General features: G+C 38.2%; 1 protein-coding gene across 1 annotated transcript in view; it reads right to left on the bottom strand.

Moving 5' to 3' along the window:
• Positions 1-15,280, bottom strand: part of LOC150100219 (telomerase protein component 1-like) — a 1,179,105-nt gene that overhangs the window by 41,757 nt on the left and 1,122,068 nt on the right. The window contains exon 50 of the mRNA XM_090402391.1: positions 12,707-12,859. Coding sequence (XP_090258517.1) covers positions 12,707-12,859 — 153 coding nt within the window. The remainder of the gene's footprint in view (positions 1-12,706; positions 12,860-15,280) is intronic.

The following is a 15,280-nucleotide window of genomic DNA, read 5'->3' as shown; positions in this document are numbered from 1 at the left end:
TCTTTTGTAAAGTGAAAATCTGATCCTGGCAGCTTCTATTTGCCCTGAATCCAGCTTGTTCTTCACCAAGCTTCTCTTCCACAATCCTTCTCAACCATTTCTCAAGTATACTTGCATAGATCTTAGCAGGAACACTCAGTAGAGAAATACCTCTGTAATTCTCATTCAGTTTTATTTCCTTTTTTATATATGAGTGCTATGAGAGCTCTAATCCAATCATCTGGAATTCGTCCCTCTGTTCCAAGCTTTCTGAACTATGCAGTGCAGCCACTGTAAGACTTTTATACCACCTTACTTCAGCATTTCTGGTCGAATGTTATCTACTCCTGCTGCCTTTCCACATTTCAAGCCTTTGATGGCTCTTTCTAGTTCAAGTATGGATATGTATTCCTGACTGCATGCCTGGTCAATGTTTTTTACCACTGTGCTGACATCACTGCTTGTTTCATTTAGCAATTTTTCGAAGTAATCACTCCATACTTCAAGGATATCCTTTTCTATGGATTTCATGTCACCTTTATCATCTCTAACTCCTTTTACAGCACACTTTCCTCCATTTCTAAGCTTCTTCAACAGCCTCCAGAATATATTTTGCCACCTTCTTGATATTTATTTTTTATGTTCTTGCCAAAGTCCTCCCATGACTTTTGTTTAGCTAGTTTCGCAAAGTGTTTAGCTTTCTTACATTTGTCTCTGTATTCTCTAAGAGCACAAGCTGATTAATTTGCCAGGAACTTTTGATATGCTTTCTTTTTTTCCTTCACTGCCTCTTTAACTTCCTGTGTCCACCATGGAGTTCTGATTTTTCTATACTTGCAGACAACTTCACCACATGCCTCTCTGGCTGAATCAATCAGGGTTTTCTTCAAGGCTTGCCACTGAATCTCCAAGGTTAGGTTCCTGTTCACAAACTCTTTCATTTTTTTTCTTCAATAATCTTTGTGTATTTCAGTCTACAGTTCACATCTGAGAGATGCTCACCTTTTATTTGCTTTAAACTTTCTTACGTCATTCTTTTCAATATGAAATTCAATTTTCTCCTGCTCAAGACTAAATAGTGATCACTTCTAATTTCAAATCTTCTGTACACTCTGGTGTCCTGCTCCAAGGAGAAAACATCACTATCAACAATAACATAATCAATGAGACTTTACTTTTTCCTTGCCTCTTCTCTCCATGTGAATTTGTGCACATTTTTATGTTGGAACATTGTGTTAGTAACAACCTGTCCATGTCCTGAGCAGAAATCCAACAGGTATTTGCCATGATTATTAGCTTTGCTCTTTTCTCCAAATTTTCCCAAAATATTTTTGGGAAAATTTGGAGAAAAGAGCAAAGTTTGTCTGACAATCATTTCCTACTGTGCTATTTAGATCCTCAACAAGGACCAACTTTTTCTTTTTCATTGTGTCAGTTGCTTTCTCTAAAGACTCAAAAAATTCCTCCACTTCTACCTTAGTAGAACCTTCTGTGAGATCATAGGCACAAATGAGTCTCATTGTTCCCCATTCTGATATTTGCCCACATCACTCTACTTGAGACAGTCTGCCATTCAAGAAGATTAGCCTCGTATTTAGTGTTGAATACTATGGCTACTCCTTTTCCTTAATTGTCATTGCCTGTATATAAAATTTTGTGTTTATTGCTCAAAAAGATCTCTCCAGTTTTTGCCTTTTTTGTTTCAGTCACCCCTATTATGTCGATCTGGTACTTATCTAATTCCTCAGCTAGCTCTATTTCTTTGCCATTCAGGCTTCTTATGTTGATAGTACTGATCTTTAACTCTGGTGATGTTGAGTTTCGGTGTGTTTTAAGATTTGTTCCAGTAGCTGACTTTTCGCTGTTCACCCTGGTTCTCTGGCGAACACAACTGGGGCCATGTTTAACCAGGTGACGCTCCAGCCAGCATGAAATTTTGTCGTGTTGTACCATCATTTTGTATTTTGGTTTAAGTCAATAAGAATACAATTTGGTCAGCTAAATCGCAAATTGCCAGCCCATCCTTGTTCGTTCAGTATCCAGGTAGATACCCAACAGGGTGCACCAGGAGAAGGTGAGGATTAGACATTAGGTCAGAATCCCTGGTTGGTTCTCTGCATTCCTTTAAAGGCTATGTGGATGTCTCCTCTCAGTTATACAGCTTTGACCCTCAAGCACCCCCCCCCCCTACAAAAAAAAAAAAACCAATGTAACATAAACAACAAACAATACTAAGCCCAACCACATGGGTGAACCTAAAGTCCTAGCTAGGTGTAGCGCCCTAAGGGCGGTTGTAGGTGGCCTGGAATGGAGGGTGGGACCTCTGGTGATAAGTGTTTCCAAAATCTTAGGAAGCTTAATGCAACCGTATTTATTAAGATTTGGTTGATTTCTGAGAGCTGCTGCTGCTGCTGATTCTAAGAATAGACTCTCTTTTTTAAATTTGCTGTGGTGGAGCATGGTGGTTTTTTTCCACGAGATCCTATGGGTTGTATCCAAGACATGGTCAGCAAGGCCTGACTGACCATAGTCATGGCTGCAGATGTATGATTTGTGTTCCTCCAGGCGGATGGTTGCTGATCTGCCTGTCTGTCCAAAGTACACCAGCTTACGGGAATAGGGTACTTTATAAACGCCAGGCACTGAGAGAGGAGGGAGCTGATCTTTTGTAGAACAGATAAGGGTAGCAAGTTTGCAGTGGGGCTTAAATGCTGTGTGTAGGTTGTACTTGTTTAAAATCTTGGCTATTTTTTCAGATGTGCCACAGATATAGGGTATAGTGATGGCATTTCTAAACTCTTTCTGATGAGAAGATTGGGGAATGGTAGAGGAACTGATTATTTTTTTTTGATACTGTGATCGCTGTAGCCATTGGAGAGGAAAGTGTTGTGTATGCAGTCAAGCTCAGTTGTAAGGGTGGTTCCACTGGAACAAAGATTGTGGGCTCTCTTGGTAAGAGTTTTAATAATGCCATATTGTTCAGCAGGGTGGTGGTGGGAGAGTTTGTGAATGTATCTGCCTGTGTGCGTGGGTTTTCTATATACAGTGAAATAAAGTGTACCATTAGGAAGGAGTGTAACTAAAGTGTCTAGGAAGGGTAAACAATTGTTCTTTTCTCTTTCCATCGTAAACTGGATTCTTGGATGTAGGCTGTTGAGGTGACTGAGGAAGGAGTCTAATGTGTCTGGGCCATGAGGCCAAATAGAGAACACATCATCAACATATCTTAGCCAGATAGAAAGTTTGAGAGGGGCTGAGTCTATGGCTCGTTTTTCAAAATCTTCCATAAAAAAATTGACAAGATGGGGTGAGAGGGGGGAGGCCCTATGCTAGTTCCCTCTAGCTGCTTGTAGAATTTTTTTCTTCCAAGAAAAATAACCAGAATTGATAGCAAAGGAAAAGAGATCTAAGATGTCATAAGGAAAAACGTTTTCTAAAAGTGAAGTGTTAAGGTATCAATTAAGGGGATAGTAGTAAACAATGAGATATCAAAGCTTACCAATATGTCTGTGTTATTTATGTATGGATACTTGATGATCCGTGGTGCGCAACATAGGATGCTAGAGGAGTGTTTGCTGGAGGGATGATAGCAAGTTTGGCTATGGCAATTAAGAGGGGTGAAAGGGTGGATGAAATGATTGTAATGGTGGACATGGATGACTTGAGAGGCAATGTAAATCGGGTGGCGAGAGATTTGAGATTCTTGCTTAAGGTTCTACAAAAGAAAATGCACAAAGGAAAGATTGTGTGTGTTGCCCAGGTATGATAGTGACAAGCTGAGCAGAAGAGCAGTAATATTGAATGGCATAACAGCCAGAATGTGTCAGAAGAGAGAATTGGAATAAGTTGATGTTTGGTAGGGATTTGAGGACAGAAGGGAACTGTATGCAAGACACCGAGTGGATTAGAATGAGGAAGGATGAAGACATTTGGAGAGATTGCTGTTTTCTGAACAAGTTGGTGTGTCAATGAAGGGAAACTAGAATTCCCAGGGTGGATGGTAGCAGGCTCTTCAATAAAGGGGTGGCCTCCTGTGGAAATGGTGCTTGGGGGAAGGGGGAACGACATCAGTGTTACTTGATCCAGTGGGGTCTGGAGGAGATAATGATAGGTATAGAAGCAGTGGCATTTTTATGCTTTATACTAATGCCAGGAGTATCCAAAATAAAGGAAATGAATTGGTGTCGCTGATAGCATCAGCCTGGCCAAAGATTATTGAGAACTCTGAGACGTGGTTGATGGAAGATGTTATAATAATAATAGGAATTGAAGTAGCCGGGTACAGCATTTTTCGGCAGGATAGGAAAGGAAAACGTGGTAGTAGAGTAATGCTTATGATAAATAATGAATTATGTCCTCTAAGAGTGGAGGCTTTGGGAGGCAGTGACACTAATGGTTTTGAAAGCATATGGTATGAGGTAGAGGTGGCCAAGACAGGATATTTAGTGGGGTGTTGCTACAAGCCAAGGAGCACAAAGGGTGGGGAGCAGGAGATGTTTAGGCAGTTGAGCTTCGCAAGTGCAAGAAGAATGATTGTTATGGGAGATTTTAACTACAGCAGTATAAGCTGGGAAGAGGAAAATGCATGTAATAATAAGGGAATGGAATTTTTAATTTCAAGAATTCTTGAGGGACAAATGTCTTAGGCAACATGTAATTTAAGGGGACAAGAAGTTCAAGAGTTTTGGATTTAGTCAAAGCATCAGAAGAGCTGATAATAACTGAGATATGACAACCCCCCCCCTTCAGTTGTAAAGAGTGACCATGTGGTTTTGACTTGGAAGATGAACAGACATTATTATTATTATTATTAAACAAGACCTCATGGAGTCAAGGACTCATCTGGGAGGTCCTTTTATCACACACACATCTCATCATACCATGTCTTAAACACACTCAAACTCCTTGCAGACACCACACTCTCAGGCAAGGCATTCCAATCATTCACAAAGATTATACAGTTTCCAGGGATGACCTCTGGTTCTCCTCTGACCTCCCAGTATTTTCTGTAGAACTTTTCCACCATTGATCTTATAACAACCCCTTACCAACTTGTAGGTCTCTATCATATCTCACCTCTTATTTCTCTCGACCAGACCCTGCAAATTACATCTTCTCAATCTTTCCTCATACTCAACATTCCAGAAGTCAGAAACTACCTTAGTCAGTCGCCTTTGGACCCTTTCCAACATCTCTTCATCCATCTGAAAACCCGGTGACCAAATCTGGGCACAATAGTCCATGTGTGACCTAATCAAAGCCTTATACAATGGAACAAGAATCTCCCTACTTCTACACATCAGTGTCCTCTGCATCATTCCCAGAAGTCTTTGTGTTGTCTTCACAATTTTGGCGATGTGTCCCCTAAATTTTAGATCCTTATCCACTATCACCCCCAGATCTCTTATTTTCTCTACCTCCAACAATATATTCTCACCAAGCATAAATTCTGCATCCCATCTTTGTTTTCCAAATTTTAAACCTTACATTTTGCAACATTGAACTCACATCCCCATTTGCTTGCCCGATCACTCAATTTATTCGAGTCTTCTTGCAAGGCCACAACATCTTCACTACTCTTTATGGTTCGTCCCAACTTTGCATCATCTGGAAACAACTGAATATTTCCATCCAAATCTTCACCAATATCATTAATATACAAGTTAAATAGTAATGGCCCTAAAACAGACCCCTGAGGCACTCCACTAGTGACTTTCCTTTTTGTGGATATCGCCCCCCCCCCATACACAACTTGTTGATACCTATCAGATAGGCAGTCTCCAATCCAATGCACTAATCTAATATCCAACCCCATCTGCTCTAGTTTGACTGTCAACTTATCATGAGGTACTCTATCAAAAGCGTTTGCGAAATCCCAGTATATTACTGTGTATCCTTCTCCTCTGTCCAAGGAAGCAGTCACTTTATTGTAATAAGTAAGTAGATTACTAAAACATGACCTCCCATTAGCAAATCCATGCTGTCCTTCAAAGATTATACCATGGTTGTCAACCCAATTCTGCATCCTTGTTCTCACAAGCTTCTCCAACAACTTAACCACAACACCTGACACAGAGATAGGCCTATAGTTTGATGCTTGAGTTCAATCACCTCCTTTATGAAGTGGCACAATCTTGCCCTCCTTCCACTCTTTAGGAACTTGACCAAGTGCAAGACTCATATTAAAAAAATATGTCAAGGCAGGTGTCAACTCTCTGGCACATTCCATCAGAATATGCGGTGATATATTATCAAGTCCCACAGCCTTATTTACATCTAGTTTACTCAACTCCCCAAACACCTCTTGCTCACTTACAGTCAGTCTCTCCTCCCCATCATCAACTGCTCTCAATCTCTCCATCAAGTCACATTCACAAGATTGAAAGATCTTTATGAACTGCTCACTAAGTATCTCCACCACACATTCTGCAACAGCTGTCTTTATACCATTTCCTCCAATCAATGCTATCCTTCCATAATCATTCTTTCTATTGCTGGCTACATATCGAAAGAACTCCCTAGGATTCTTTTTGGCTTCATTAGCTAACTGCTGTTCATACCTCTCTTTAGCTACTCTTACCAACCAAGTCACCCTCCTTGCCTGGTCTTTGTAGACCTCATGAAATTGGTTACTTCCACTTCTCTTATGCTGCCTCCACAATGCCCTTTTTCTCTGTATCGCATGCTCAATCTCTTTATTCATCCATCTCATACCTACCTTATTTAACTTTCTCACCCTTGGAATATATTTAGACATTGCATCTACTAAATAGTTTTTGAAAATCTCCCAAGCTGCATTGATCTCTTTTCCAGCTAACTCCTCATTCCATGCTACACCTGCAAGCTGTCTCCTGAGCTCTTCATACCCCCCCCCCCCCCTTGTAGTTCCACATATACCCTTTTTTCACAGGGGTCCTTGCACTGCTGGCAACCACCCAGGTAATCACCTCATGGTCACTTTCACCAATTGGTGGATGATTTGACACCTCATTTATAATTATATCCTCTGATGAGATGATCAAATCCAAGACCCTTAATCCTCATGTGCCCTCTGTTACATACTGTCTGAGGTAGTTGTTATCCCTCAAAAACTCAAGAAACTCATTTTCTTTACTTTCAGTTGCTACTTCTTCATTCCAGTCTATATTGCCATAATTAAAATCACCCATAATGATCACCCTTTTCTTATTTGCTTGGCTTATTTGACTATACATTTCACTATCACCACCATCCACATTACCAGGTCTATAACAACATCCCACCAAGTATTTGATTCTATTCACCCCTATCTCACACCATACTGCCTCAAAACCACCGGCCCTCTTTCCCTCTTGCATCTCTACCTTGTATGGATATAACTCTTTCTCTATCATCAATAGCACTCCCCCTCCCTTTTTATCCCTTCTATCCTCACAAAACACATTATACCTTTCCATCTCTATTCCTGTCAGGATGCCGTCCTCATCTAACCATGTCTCACTTATTCTGACAATCTTTGGGTGAACAGACGCAATTAGTGCAACCATTTCATCCGCTTTGTTTCTTACACTTCTAGCATTGGTATACAAACACAACAGCTCATTTCTGGATCTACACCTAGTTCCACTGATACCACTCACTCGATGTGATCTCTCCATGCTGGACTGGGGCCATTTCCCTTCTGCTTCTTCATTTTAGAACCCTTTGCAATTCCATCTGTTTCCTCTTGATCCCTGGTCATCCCATTTCTTTCCTGCCTACACATGCTCTCACCTCCTCTTGGAGCATCCACCATTCTCACGCTGTATACCCCTACATGTTCATTGAACAACTCCACTATGTCCTCTGTATCAGTTACTCTATTCCCATTTTTATCCCGCAATGTCATTCTTCTGCAATCATTTCTGGCCACATAGCTACTGGCCACATAGCTAAAAAATTCCCTAGGTTTTTCTTTGGATCTTAGTGCCAATCTCTTCTCATATTCCAGTTTTGCCTTCCTTACCATACTAGTAACTCTCCTGGCCTGTGTCTTATATTCTTTGCAAAGAATATAACAAAGCAAAGTAGAACATGCAGGATTATCAAAGAAAAGGAATTGTATGTGGAATTATAAGGCAGGTGATTATAATAGTCTAAGATATCAACTTGGGGCAGTTCCATGGAGAGCGTAATTGGAAGGCCAGGATAACACTAGTGCTTGAGAAATTGTGAAGGAATATTTGTAGCAGCAATAGTAAGCTGTATTCCACGAGTGAAGAAGAGGACATAATTTGGTGTAAATTGGATGACAAACAATATCAAACAGGAACTGAAGGTGAAAAAGATATTATGGAAGAGATATAAGGAGAGGGGTGGAGAGAAGATGCACAAAGAATATAAGACACAGGCCAGGAGAGTTACTAGTATGGTAAGGAAGTCAAAATTGGAATATGAGAAGAGATTCGCACTAAGATCCAAAGAAAAACCTAAGGAATTTTTTAGCTATGTGGCCAGTAGGGGGAGAAATGATTGCAGAAGAATGACATTACGGGATAAAAATGGGAATAGAGTAACTGATACAGAGGACATAGTGAAGTTGTTCAATGAACACTTTATTGGAATATTTCATCCTGGAGAAGAAGGTTTTAAGACAGGTTCAGGGTTTAGAGGTGCAAGAGGAGAGTGTGTTCCAAATACTGAGTACTCTGGATGTCAGTAAAACTGTGGTACTGAATGGTATTTCACCACGGGTTTTGAGAGAATGTGCTAAAGAACTGACAGCTCAGTTGACCTGGCTCTTCAATAAAAGTCTGGCTCGGGGAAAGGTACCCAAGGAATGGAAGGAAGGCAAGATAATGCCATTGCATAAGGGCAGTAGCAGACTGGAAGTGTCTAATTATAGGTCCGTTTGTGTGTCATCAGTAGTTGTTAAGGTGTTGGAGAAATTAGTGAGGAACTATATACAACATTGGGCAGATGAGAGTAATGTTATCTGTGAGAATCAACATGGATTTTTATTTAGGGCACTCTTGCTTTAGTAATATAACTGCCTTTTATAATAAAGTGACAAGCAAAGTTGATGAGAGAAAGGCATATACTGCCATTTTTTTGGATTTTGCAAAGGCATTTCGCAGGGCGCCACATGATAAGCTGATATTTAAGTTGAAGCACATGGGTTTAAATGTCATTTTAATCAACTGGATTCAGAATTGGCTGCCTGATAGGTATCAGAGAGTTGTGTAATGGTGGGGCAATATCAAGGAAGCAGAATGTTACAAGTGTTGTTCCACAGGGCTCAGTACTGGGACCTGTATTGTTCAACCTTTATATCAATGCCATCATCAATGGATTGCAAGGGATATTCAGTTGTTTGCACATTATGTGAAGCTGGGAAGGGTTATCAGTAATAGTGCAGATGTGGCAGCTCTGCAAGAGGATTTGAATAAACTAGAATGGTTGGCATATGAATAGGGGTATCAGTTTAATGCAGCAAAATGTAAAGTCTTGAAGTTTAGTATCCGTCGATGGTAGGCTGCATACTCGATTGGAGGAGATGTACTGGAGGAAGTAGGAGATACAAGAGTTCTTTGGGGTGATGACTGAGAGAAAACTGAAATTCAGGTAGTATATTGCAAAAGTGGTGAAGGTAACCCAGAGGATTGCTTCAATACTGAGAAGGATGCTGACCTGTAGAGATAAAAGAGTTATCATTCTGTTGCATAAGAACCTGATCAGACCACACTTAGGCTACTGTTCTCAAATTTGGTCCCCAGGATTTGAAGGTGATAAATTAACTGCAAATAACAAAGATGGCTTGGACTGTACAATGTTAGTTATGAGGATTGGCTGAGGGAATGTGGACTGCAGAGTTTGGTGTATAGAAGAAGGAGAGGTGATATGATCAAGACTTTTAAACTATTGAGAGGCAGTTACAGGGCTGACACTGAGGAGTTCTTTCACTTGTTGGAACAATGAGAAGGAGCGATGACAAGTGGTCATCCCTGGAAGTTACGAAAGGAAGCTGTGAGCAAGAGGGTAAGGAGTGGTTTCTTTGCATGCAGGATTGTTGAACCATGGAATGCATTGCCTGATAGAGTGGTGAGAGCAAGGATAGTCACTGATTTCAAGGAGTGTATGATAGATTTTCTGTTTCCTAAGAAGGACCTCCCATGATGAGTCTCTTGACTCTATGGAGGCCTGAATAATAATAATAATAATAATGCATTACTTGCAAGCACGGAAGAATATCTATGAATTTCTGATAAAATAAAGGAAGTATGTAAAAAATTTGGATTAAACTTAAATATAGACAAAACAAAAATGATACTAATAGGAAAAAGAAACACCAATCTGAAAATTGAAGTTGATTCTAAGAATCTAGAGTGGGTAGAAAACTTCACTTACCCCAGAGTAATTGAGTACAATGGCGAAATTACAAAAGATTAAACATATAAAGGAGAGATTGGTTGATGATAACGAGAAGGAGGACGTTAATATTGTGAAGAAAGAGTCAAAGGATAGTCATATATTAGTGTATGGGGACTCGATCATTAGAGGTGTGATTACTAATAAAGTGCACAAAACATGCTTTCCTGATGGAACAATGAAGCAAATAACTGATGCATTGCAACAAAGGAAATACCAGACATCAAAATTCGTGATAGTCTTGGGCATAAATGACTTAGTTGGAGAGAAAAGGAATGTAGATAGAAACTTGAGGAAGTTGTTGCAGCAGGTAAAGAAGAATAATGTTGTTGGGAAAGTCGTAGGCATGTTGCCCAGATACGACAACAGTGAACTGAGAAGGAGAGCAGAGATAATGAATAGTAAGATGGCTTAGTTATGTGGAGCAAACGGGGTTCACAACTGGTAAATCTCTGGAATGAATTTGAAGGGAAGTTGGAATGATTTAAAGCTGATGGATTACATTTGAAATGGTTTGGTGTTGGGCATTTAGAAAGTCTTGTTTTCTGAGAAGGCACAGAGTCAAGAAGTTAATGTAGCAAATGATCAATGACCTGTGAAGCAGGATAGCACACATGAATATAGATTGTATGGCAGGAGGAAGATGGATGTGTGGTTGCAGCAGCAGCACAAGATAATGGAATGCATAAAGGTGAGGATGAAACAGGTAGGAATGGAAATCAGAGCCAGGATCAGGGAAACAGGAGTGGTCAGACTGAAGAGAGAGGTGTGGTATAGCAGCTAGAATAGAGAATGTTGGTGCTAGTAGAATGGCCTCAAACACATAGGGATTGTTATGTTTATACACAAATAAAAGGAGTATTTGGAACAAGAGAGCTGAGTTTGTTGCACTGATTTAGATGGTATGCCCAAAGATAACTGGAATAAGTGAAACTTGGTTGTCTGAGGAGGATGCGATATCAGAAATAGTATTAAAAAGGATATATAATTTTCTAGAAAGATAGAAATGCGAAAAGAGAAGGGGAGTACTGTTAATGATTGCAGAGGAATTGTATCTGCAAAGTGTGGAAGTTGATAGTGCATGTACAAATTTTGAATCTGTGTGGTGTGAAGTTGAAATAAATAGGTTAGTATATCTGATAGGATGCTGTTTTAGGCCAGGGAATGCAGAGAATACTGATCATGAAATGTTTAGGCAAATTAGTTGGGCATGAAAAAAGAAGGTGATCCTGATGGGGAGACATTAATTACAGGAATATAGAATGGATGGAGGACATAGTGTATGGGAACAAGGAGAGCAAGTTTGTGGAATTTCTGAGAGATAAGTGTCTTAAGCAGCATGTGATTGAAACAACTAGAGGCTTTAATGCTTTGAATTTGGTGATAACTAAACAAGATGTAGTTGTTAATGAAGTGTTGACACTGCTGCTGGGTGATAAGAGTGATCATGAGGTACTTGTTTGGGAAGCAATGAAACAAGAAAAGGTCACTGCCAAAAATGGATATATGTGGAAGTATAAAGCAGAAGTGGAAAGAGTTCATGAGTTCATTCTGCCTAATCATTATCATTTACATAGATGATTGGGGGGTAAAAAAGGGCACTAAATTGCTAATATTTCTCTTATTAATGTTGACCTGTTTTCATCTAGCTCTAACATGCAAAATTGCAAGCACTAAAATTATTTGCTTAAATATACACGACTACAAAAAAATCCATCACTATTTGCACCTGTTCAGTTGACTGCCTAGACAGTAGGCATTCTAAACAAATATGCCTTTACAACTTGCTGTCATCAGCATCAGTTCATCAGTGCAGGCTAAAAGTAAGTAATTCAAGTGCATTAAATTAAAAAGGGTTAGAGTAATACCGGAGTGGAGACTTTGGAGAAATTACTAAATAAAATAACTGACAAGTATAATTTATCATATGATTCATTTTTATACTATATTCAAAAATTATTGACAGTAAATTAGAAATCTCAAAGCAAAATTTTTGTGTTTGCAGTTACTAGATGCATGCGCTCCTTTTTCAATGGATGTGCACATGCATATACAGCTTAAAGGGAACATTACTGGAAACCAAATATGTCACTTTTTCAAGTGACACTTGAAGTGTCAAACAGTCAGTGTAAATCTCAAGCTTGAGAATGAAAATCATTTATTATTTGAAGACATTCACAATTAACGTCACACTAGTCATATAAGCTGCAGAGTGGAGAGTAGTTTTACAAGTACAATGATTATTAACTAATTAAAATGAATTAATATTGAATGTACATATATTTGATGGAACTATTTATTGCTGTAAAAGTTAAATTATGAAAAAAGAAAAAATCATTACCTTTAGGCAACGAGTTTTATTATTTCCATGAATATATATTCGACCAACATTATCGCCAACACAAAAGGAACCATTTCCAAAAGCCAAGAGTGCTGCAGGCCAAGATGCATGTGAGCTTTCTGGTTTTTCAGGAAATAGAGTTAATGAGGTTTCCTGAAACAGTACAACACAATACAATATAACTAGTCTTTTTTTTTTTCCCACATATATGATAGAGTTAAAATATACCAAGTACTAATAACAATCAGCTTACAACAAAACATGTGCATTATTATGGCAAACCTTCATGGAGTGAACAGCCTCATTGTGGAAGGTCTCATTCAGAGAGCAACATATCTGTCATACTGAATCTTCAACTCATACACATTCCTAATTCATAAACACAACCCAGCAATGCATTCCACTCATCCACAACTTTGCATGTAAAACATCCATTAATCATATTATATTTTTATAACAGATGACACATGTTCAGAAAAATATAATTTATTTAACTCCAATATATAAATTCTATGTTACAAAGACATGAATGGGGGGGGGGGGAAGAAAATCAGCGGACGACATTCCAAACGATCGCATGGCATGAATTGCACAGTATGGCTTATATACTGTGCTCAGTCACAGAATGCACTGAATTAACAGGACTTACCACTAATCAAGTTAAAAGAGAAAGAAACAATGGGTAGCTTTTACAATTTAAATACAAGGCACATATTATTATAAAAAATAAAACAATTATAAGCAGTTAATAGTGATTACGTCCCAAAACTTTGAGAATGGCATGTAATCAGAGTGGTTAAGTTCAGACAATATTGTAAGGGGTTACAGATTTCAAGAAATTGCACATTCCCTAAAAATATGTGGTGATATGTCATTTATTTCCACAGCTTTATTAACATCTAGCTCAATTAAACACTTGATATACTTCTGATTATTTCACCTCTAATCCCTCTATCATGTCTTTTTTCTAAGTGCTGCACAGCATTATTAATACAGTATGATATACATGCCTGGCAAAAGCAGGGGCATCAACAAGTAGTGCTAGGAACTCGCTTGTACAATGCAAAAATTGCCAGCCTGGTTGGCCGAGTGGTTAGTGTTCTGCTCTCCAGCCAAAAGGCTGCCGGTTCAAATCCTGCCATGGGCATGGATGTTTGTGATTGTCTGTGCAAATACCAGTGGTGGTCGGTAGTAGATGGTGTTGGTGTAGTTGTGGTGAGTTGGATATTGAATGGTGGAGACGGAGTTGTAGAGCAGGTGTCCTCCCTTGATGAGTCCTTGGACTCCCTGGAGGTGTCAAATAATAATAATAATAATTAAACTCTCATAGAAAAATACAAGATGCAGCTAGACTATCCAGGATATGACCAGAAAAGAACAATGGAAAAGGCACTGGAAATGGAAAACATTAAGCATTGGAAGTTGGAACATTTTTTCACTTAAATCGAAAACAAGAAGAATTAAGTGAAGAGGATAAGCAAAACATAAAAATAGTATGCGTGTCAGAAACAAACAAAAAAAAGAAAGGTAAACAAATATATAAATTAAAAAACTACCAAATTTTTTTAGTAAAGTAAAGAAACAAGAAAGGGCTAAAGAATGTGTGTAGGTATAATAATACATGAGGAGTTTCAAAATTAAATAAAAGAATGGGAATACATATTTGAAAGAATACTGTGAATAAAAATAAAATTGCAAAATAAAACTCTAGATAAATCAGTGGTTACAGCCCCTAAGGAAGGAAAACTGACAAAAAAAAAAAAGATGAATTTTATTATTATAAAATATTGTATACATATTATAAAAATGATGAATCATCAACTAAATTAATAATATTGGCAGGAAACTTAAATGCAAGGATTAGAAATAGTGTAATACCTGGCACATGTCAAAGATTCAATGAAACAACTCAAAACTCAAAAGAAATAAGACTGCTTCAGTGTTGATACACATAATGAATTTAGAATAAATAATACTTTCTTTAATCACAAGAGTTAACACAAAATAACGTGGAAAAATAACAGAGGGCAAACAACCATAGATTATATAATAACTAACAGAAGAGCAAAACCAGATGAAATATAGGATATTAGAGTTCTAACATCTACAGACATTTGTAGTGATTGTAGTCGACTAGTGACAGGAAAATTTAGATTCCAACAAATACAAATAGAGTGAAAAAACAAAATAAATAAATACAAGGAAATAATAATAAAAAAAAATAACGTTATTAGTAATACAGAAGATATAGATTCTCAATGGGAAAGCAAAACAAGATGGAGTGTATTCCTGGTATACTGAAAAAAAATAAAATCAGTATCAAAAACCACAAAACATGCATCTAATAAACTTGATAAGCTGAGATAATTACAAGATAAGACTAATATAGCCACATGTGAAAAATATAAAAGAATAAGAAATGAAATAAAATTAAACTAAAAAAAATATTGGGACGGTTTCTAAACAACTGGAATATGGCTTTTATGGAGCATAAAAAGAAGTATGGAGAATGATCTAAAATCAAAGAAAAGAGAATTCCTTAGAAAGTACACAAATGTGTCACTGTCCAATTTT

Source organism: Typopeltis vanoorti, chromosome 13 (genome assembly GCF_054136105.1).
Source record: "Typopeltis vanoorti isolate ZY-2024b chromosome 13, IOZ_Tvanoo_1.0, whole genome shotgun sequence".
NCBI lineage: Eukaryota > Metazoa > Arthropoda > Arachnida > Uropygi > Thelyphonidae > Typopeltis > Typopeltis vanoorti.
Note: the sequence above shows the minus strand (reverse complement) of the source record. Positions and strands in the feature narration are given on the sequence as shown.